This window comes from Ammospiza caudacuta, chromosome Z (genome assembly GCF_027887145.1).
Source record: "Ammospiza caudacuta isolate bAmmCau1 chromosome Z, bAmmCau1.pri, whole genome shotgun sequence".
Taxonomy (NCBI): Eukaryota; Metazoa; Chordata; class Aves; order Passeriformes; family Passerellidae; genus Ammospiza; species Ammospiza caudacuta.
Genome location: NC_080632.1, coordinates 10,304,642 through 10,312,481, shown reverse-complemented (window position 1 = coordinate 10,312,481; position 7,840 = coordinate 10,304,642). Strand labels below are relative to the sequence as shown.

Here is a 7,840-nt window from a genome sequence, read left to right as displayed (position 1 = left end):
TGTCACGTGACGGGAAAGACGGCGTCCCACGAGGGACAAAACGCCTCGCGGAGCTGAGGCCGCCCCTGGGTGGCGTCACTTCCCGCCGCCCGCGCACCAGCGGCATCATGGCGGAGCCCGAGGAGCAGCCGCCGCCCGCCGCAGCGCAGAGCGGCAGCCGGAGCGACGGCGGGGAGGAGGCCCCGGAGGGCGGGACCGCGGCGGGGCCCGGCGAACCGGGCCCACCCCCGGCCGGGTCGCCGGGCACCGAAGAGCCCGCGGGCGACGCGAAAAAGAAAAGTAAAGGGGTGGGAGGCTTTCGCGGGGTCGGGCGGGCGCGCTGACGGGCAGGTGTGGCGGCCAATGGGCGGCGCGGGCGGGCGGCGCGGGCCTATGAGCGGCGGGGGACGGGCCCGCTGTGACGCGGCGGGCGCTCCCCGCAGTTGACGTGCTGCTGAAGGCCGTGGGCGACACCCCCATCATGAGGACCAAGAAGTGGGCGGTGGAGCGGACCCGGACCATCCAGGGCCTCGTGGACTTCATCAAGAAGTTCCTCAAGCTGATGGCGTCCGAGCAGCTGGTACGGGCGGGCACTGGGCGGGGCTGAGTGCGCAGGGCCCGCGTTGTCAAACCTGCAAAGACACTGTTGGAATCTAGGCTACAGCTGCCTGCAGGAAACCTGGAGTAGCAGCGCCGAGAGAACTGTTCCAAGTAGAGTTAGGATGTAATATAGAGCGAGCTGTGGGTGTGTGCAGTACGCTGTGGGTATGTACAGCACAGTGTGGGTGTGCTCGGCCCTGGCCTTTGGGCTTTTTGCAGTGTCTGTATTTCTCGGTGTCTGTCAGGCAGAGCTGTGTGCACGCTGGACAGCCGTGTGTCCCAGGGAAACATTGCTAGGCACCGTGTACCTGGTGGAACTAGGTATAGAGACAGAGTATTGGAGAAGCAGTCCAGAGGTTTTTGGGATCAGCTTCCTGAATCTGGGTGTCTGTTTCCTTCAGAACTCACATCTAAAATAGTTCAGCTACTGTCATAGGAGTGATTTTGCTCTCAAAATGGGGAGTTGGGAAGTGTTTGTCCTTGGGCAGCAGATTGCCAGTGTTATTTATGGATTCCTTCCTGCGGAAGTGACTAGCCAAAGTGGCCTCACAATAATACTGGAAGAGCTGGAAATACAGTTGCACTGATTTTGTTTTTCTGCAGTGAACTCTCAGTACAGTCCAAAGTTTTTATTGAAGATACGCAGTTAAAGCTAGCCTCATTAAAGTAGTCAACTAAAGTGTAGCCGAATTCATTCTATTCTTTGTTTGGAAGATCTTATTTAAGTATATAGGCATAAATGCACTGGCCTTCTGATTCACTTGGAAATCATGAGGGATCTGCTTTTCCATAGTTTAATATTTCAAAGAAGAGTGATAAGTATGATGTTGACCAAGGACATTCTCAACAGTTGGAGTCCGTGACTATCATCTTATTACCTCAGCACACAAAAACCCAGGAGCACGTAGCCTTCCTGTGTGGCTGAAGCCTAAGGCTATGCTTCAAGAACAAAGCCCTAGGAATTTTATATCTTTTATTAGGAAATAGCACATGATACCCCAGTGTCCACTGTTGCCCCACACAGCAGATCACAAGGCCCTCTTTGTCATTGAGATTAGCTCCTATACATGTAAATGTATTTATTGGAGCAGGAAGTTAGAAGGATGACTTGAAAATAGAACAAGATGTTTCTTATTTCTGTGTTGGCCATTCTAATTGAGCAAATATGGAATAGTGAGTGAGTGGTTTGGGCTGAAATAAGAGCAAGAGCTGAACCCTTTGTGCAGCTGTATGGGAGAGTAATGGGTCAGCTTGCAGGAAGAGGAAGTCAGCACGTTTACTTTGGCTTGGTTGGCTGGTCAGATAGAGGGGACTCCTCATAGTCCTGTTGCTCCTCCACACTGAAGTGAAAATGATAGTAAGTGGTCGTATTCTGTTATATGCTTAAAGATTAATAGCAGAACTTTTGACTGCAGAATGATACTTCTCTGTTCCCAGTGGGATCCTGTGCTATCTCCATCTCTTCTCCCTCATTTTCTTGCAGTTCATATACGTAAACCAGTCTTTTGCTCCGTCTCCAGACCAGGAAGTGGGGACCCTCTATGAGGTAACTTTCATCCTGAATATCCTTTCCAAATGCATTTAGCAGGATTTGCCTGCACGCCTCGGGCCCTTGAAATCTCTCACTGCCCCTAGCAGTAATAGCTTGCATTTAATTGTAGTGTAATTGATGTTTACTGCTCTGTGTGAACGGGGTCCGAAGAGATGTGACTTCATGCAGTCTCTGGAAATGCATTCCTTCATGTGCAGTGTGTTTCCATGGCTCTCACTGTAATGGGGAGCTTTCTCATGACGATATTCCATGACATGTTTATCTGATGGGAAGACTTTTTGTTTTGCTTCATGTGTATGCTAGCCCATGAGTAATTGTAACAGCTATTGTTTTTTTGTTTTTCTTGCAGTGTTTTGGAAGTGATGGCAAGCTTGTACTACATTATTGCAAAACTCAGGCATGGGGATGAATGACTGGCCACACAGTTGTTCAGGTTTTCTCTTCAAAAACGGAGAAAGGACTAACTTAAACTCAAGCTGTAAACACACAGAAAGAGGGATTTTTGCATTGCTGCCTATGAACACATGGTGCAGATGAGTAAGCAAGGACCTGGTTAGGCTATACGATCACATGGCTTTTTTTCTGATGTACATGTGGGATACAGAAAAAACACCTGCACTTGCCATGTACAGTAGAGCCAGCATTCTTGTTGCTGAATACTTAATTGCTGTATCTGAAGGGAAACTTTCAGTTGTTTGCAGGACTGACTGGACACCTCTGTCCATATGTTGTACTGAAGATAAGAGAACCTTTTTATTAAAAGTAATGTCTGTTGTACATGTAGCCTGGGATTCAGTTTACTTCTTATGTGTTGTACATCTGTGGTGTGCATCCTGTTCTTTGTGAAATCTTCATCTTGAATGTGCATTATCTCATATTATTTCAAGACAGTATTTTGATTTTTTTTCTTGTAATATATAGGCGTTGTTATCTAGTTTAATTACTCCACCCTTTGCCTTCATCCTGTTGGTAAGTTGAGTACCTAATTTAGGATGGCACATTATGAGAGGCCTCACAATGCTTCCCTCCTGCACAAATTTTTTAATGATTTGTTGAAGGCTCAACACTTCAGCAGCTCTCAAGCTGTTTTTTCTTACACTGCTTAATGACTTGCATCTTTAGCTGAATGACGTAGCTGCATGTTGCACCTGGAGTTCTTGAGAAAGTAGATATGAGCTGCTAAAACCTCTATATATTCTCTTTTTAACTGTTGTTAATTTTCATGTTTTACCAGCTGTGTGGTCCACTAAACAATAGCATGCAATTTATATTCTTTGCTAAATCATAGCTGTGAGAATTGACGTGAGGTTTTTTCCATTATTGAGAGGACTTTGTACCTTGGCTAGGGTGCTGACCTTTGCTTTTATTTATTGGGGAGTTTGGGTGTGAGGGTGGAGATTTTTAGTGGGTTTATTTGAAGTGTCTGTTGTACAGTCTTATGTGTTTGTTTAAGCTGAACCAAATTAAATGTTAGTTTTTTGCTTGGAGAATGTTCTTATACTGGATAACAGTTTTTGTCCCTGATGTAATCCAGTTCTTCAGCACATACAGACAAAACAGCCATTTCTAGTTTAAATAATGTTTTTACTGTAGTCTGGAACTGCTATTTCATATAAAAGTGGCTCTTATGTAGTCTCTGCAGCCTGTGTATTGGATTTTTTTCCACCTGGAAGAGTAATACCCAGCTTAACTTACTGACGTTGCCACAGTTTGCGTGCAGCGTGCACATATGCTGCTGTTACACAGGCACATGCTCTGAATGCTTGCTGTATGTGTTGCTTGATGTATCTTGGCACTTTTTAAGTGGAAAACTTGAGTTCACTTCATTAAACTAACAAGGCAGAATTTGTTGTAAACTTTAAACTTCAAATATCCATACTTTTGCCTGCTCAGAACCCTGATCTCCTGAATCTCCATCTCTTTAAAAGAGCTGTTGCAGAGGGAAGCACTCTGATTCTGTCTGGTTGAGGACATTGCCTGCTTAGTTACTGTGACGCCAGCATAACCTCGACAGCCACTAGAGGGTACACAAGGACAAAGGTATTTGCATAGTTTTATCTAGGGCTCTTTTTCAATCTTTTTCATAGTATGTCCACATGCTGGCCTTACAAATATAAGTAGTTTGTTCTCCCGTGTGACAGTATGTTTACCTAAGATAAGCTACTAGTCTGGTTCTCTTTAAAGAGTGTTCTATTGGTGCCTTTCACCTCACTTGAACTTAACAAATGAAACTACTGATAAACTGCAAATGTGCTCTTAAGAAGTGATGCAAGAAGGTTGATGTGTGTGTGTACTGGGGGCGTTGTGTTTTGCTTTTAAAAAGTCAAAAGACATTGAGATCTTGAAGAACTATAGGGCATTGTGTCTGCCAACTAATTATAGAAGGTTGTCATTTATGCTGAATTTATAAATAATTTTTATCCTCTGAAGTTGAATAAAAAATCGTTTGCCTCAATTCCTCAAAATGTGATAATCCAATATTGTAAAACCCATAGTAATGGTCTCCATTACTATGGGTTTTCCTACTAAAGGATTTCCTCCTTTACCACATGCATTTTTGGACCTGGATAAATGAATCATGAAGCTTTGAATTACTCATTTATCTAAGATTCAACTTGTTCCCTGAACAGTACTTGCTTTTTGCTGGTTGCTTCAGCATTTTTCTGCTCTTAATTTCTTTCCAACCCCAAGTAATTTTTTCTTGGGGTCTAGTTTACCAGTATACAGCAAGTACTTACTGATCCAGCCCTTGCTTTCTGTTTTCTCAGTGCTCCTAAGCGGCTGTCTTTATTCTGTTCCTTTTATTGGCTGCCAGCTCCAGTTCTGCTAATTCCCCCATGTAACTTCCGTACCTTCTTTACAGAGAGAGTCCTCCTTTTTGACATTTTCCCTTTGGGTTTGTACCTTGCATCAGGGAGGTGGTCAGTACTTACCTCTGGTAGCTCTTTGTGGACCATGGACTCTGTCTGGAGCTGAGGTGTGATTTTAGGTGGCAGAAAACTTTCCTTGCTCGTATTCTTAAGTAACAAACCATACTGCAAACATTTCAAGTAAATTATGTGTCAAGTAAACAAGTAAGTGCTTCCCAGTACATTGCTTTTAGAACTTGCAAGAGACATGTTGAATCTCCTATTTTAAAAAGGGACAGTTATAGCTTCTAAAATCATAAATTGTCCTGATATGCTTTTCTCTTTGAAAAGAATATTTCCAGTAAATTGGAAACATAAGAAGCCCAGGTAGAGCATGAACTGTGTTCTTTGCATTTGGTGTCATTTAAGTGACTTCAGTTGCTAGAGTGGGAGAAAAAGGGCATGAAAGTAAAGACTGTCTCTTGGACAGATCAGTGAGAGTTGTACAAAGCAAAAAATTAAAGTCTAGATTTACTCAGAGTTTTGTGCTCAACCGATATGCTACTATACTAAACTGCCAATATTTGTAATGTAATTTAATTCACTTGATTTAATGTAACTGCTGAATTAACAGAAAAAAACAAATTGAAAAAAAATCAATAAATAATTTTTAAAGACTGAGAAATAAGTATTGGAAAGGGAAGTTACTACACTGTTTTTATGAAAGACCTAATACTTCACAACATCCTGATACTAAAAAGTAATTCTATGCAAAATTCATTTACCCTGTTTCAAGTTAATACTCACCAGATGCCAACCCTTCACACTGTGAGACACTATTTTTATTAATTATTATAATGGTTTAGAGACTAGCTTTAATGATAGATTTCTAATTTGTAGTTTGAACTAGTCTTAAATGCACATGGAAACCTGAAGAAGCTAAATGAAACTTAGGTTACATCAAGAGTGAAATTATAAAATACACAGTTGTGCCTCCTGTGAGCATACTGAGCAGATGTCATCATTTCCAGGACTTTAAAGTCTCAGAAAACTACTGCTTAGATCTTAACAGAAGATGTGTCTGTGTTAACTATCCCCACAACTCAAACCTGAATATACTGATACACAGTAAAGTCATGGTGAGGGGGCTGGAAATCCACACATCCATTTTTCCAACTCCTTCTAATGCCAAAGCAGCTTCTATTTACCGATTGTCACTGTTCATTCTCATTTTGCAAATCAAATTCTGCTTGTTTGTACAGCTTTTTAGCTTACGTTGCTCTTGACTACCCTGAAGTCTCGGTTATTCAGAGATATTATACAAATGTTATTCAAGACATTATCTTACTACAACATCTTGATCTTGAGGGTTAGAAAAAAAAAGGGGGAGAAAAAATTCCTTTAACTCTGGAGTTTTTCATGAGGACTGTGACTATTACAAGCTTGTATAAAATTCAATGTGCATTAAAAAAATAAAAGGTTTTCATGAGAAGAAAAACGTTTGACAAGAAAACCTGTAAAATGCATTTCTTGTTTGCAAAGACCACGTTTCAGCTTTGTTAGTACCATGTTTAATATGCTTCCAAAGCTAAACGTCACAAAACCCCACACTTTGCTCTTGCTTTAATAGCAATAACATCGTGAGATGTCAGATGCCCCTTTTAGTCAGAATTAGAGCGACAAAAGCTCATTTAGAGATTGTTTCTTCCTGAAATAGGTGGTCAAAAAAGGTTGAATCACATTTTTGACTGAGACCAAAATGAGTATGTTAAAGGCTTAATGTTAAGCCTGTCACACTACATCTATGTCACTAGACTTGTTAGTGCCAGGAAATTTTCTGGGACACTGTAGCCCAGTCATCTGTACAGTTGGTTGTTAGAACACTTGCTGGCGCAGGTTTTGGCCTGTGCTCAATTCAGGAACTGGCAAGGTACCATTTTTGGTGGGCACACGGGATGTGATCGGCCTGTTACAGAGTTCAGGAGGTAAATAACATTGATGAAATCTGTTCTGTGCAAGCTGGCCCTTGCACAGAACAGATTTCATCAATGAGTGATGGTGCCAGGGATCAGTCCTTGGGATACTTGTTGCTCAGTACACAGGTGAAATTTCAGGTGAGATTTCATCCCTTGTATGTGTAATAAGAAGAATTAAACTTTGGGACAAAAAACATGGTCCCTCTTCAAACTTCAAGAACAATCTAGGAATTTTTAAAAAATTATTCCTCTGTGTTCGCTCCATGCAATTGTCTCTAAATGACTAAATTGATAGGCCCTAAATGCCTACCAATAGCCACAATCAGCAACATTTTTTGTTAAATATGAGAATGTAGATGGTGGCAAGGTACTAGCTATATGTCTTGGCACCATCATACCTTACTTTATTAAAAGTAGATGATGAACATTACTTAATAATTTTTTTTTAAAGTACACGACTCTTGGAATCCTTGCTCTGTATCTTCTTATGGAATGATTCCACATGCAAATTATTTATACAATGTGTATATATCAATTAGACTGACACTATGTGCCATTAAAATATAATTGCATTGAGGGCCTAACCTTAAAAAAAAGGTTTGAATCAACATGTTCCAATTGCAAATATCAGTATATGATTTAAAGCAGATAAAGATGTTTCCCTTGAATTCTGTTTGGTAACAGAACTAATAACCCTAAAGAGCTCTTAATGGGAACCCTCAAAGAAAGAAAAAAGATCTCCACATAAAAGTGCACAGCAATGTTCCTAATGTGGAGGCTAGCCAGTACTTTGGCTTTCTCATGTAAATATCATAAATTTTAAAAGACCACAAATTTATTCAAGTCTCTTTCTTGCAGAGAAAAATGTCAATATTTTGTATTTT

General features: G+C 41.3%; 1 protein-coding gene across 1 annotated transcript; it reads left to right on the top strand.

Annotated features, from left to right (window-relative positions):
* The first annotated feature begins 97 nt into the window (after positions 1-97).
* ATG12 (autophagy related 12) lies at positions 98-6,357 on the top strand. Its single transcript, XM_058823746.1, has 4 exons — positions 98-279; positions 423-559; positions 2,063-2,125; positions 2,481-6,357. The coding sequence occupies exons 1-4, from the start codon at positions 108-110 to the stop codon at positions 2,538-2,540; spliced, it is 432 nt and encodes a 143-aa protein (XP_058679729.1). The 5' UTR covers positions 98-107; the 3' UTR covers positions 2,541-6,357.
* Positions 6,358-7,840: the final 1,483 nt, after the last annotated feature.

Coding starts and splice junctions, on each gene's coding strand:
- ATG12 (XM_058823746.1), top strand. CDS start 108: ATGGCGGAGCCCGAGGAGCAGCCGCCGCCCGCCGCAGCGCAGAGCGGC. Junction 280..422: donor GGGCGACGCGAAAAAGAAAA/GTAAAGGGGTGG, acceptor CGCTCCCCGCAG/TTGACGTGCTGCTGAAGGCC. Junction 2,126..2,480: donor AAGTGGGGACCCTCTATGAG/GTAACTTTCATC, acceptor TTTTTCTTGCAG/TGTTTTGGAAGTGATGGCAA.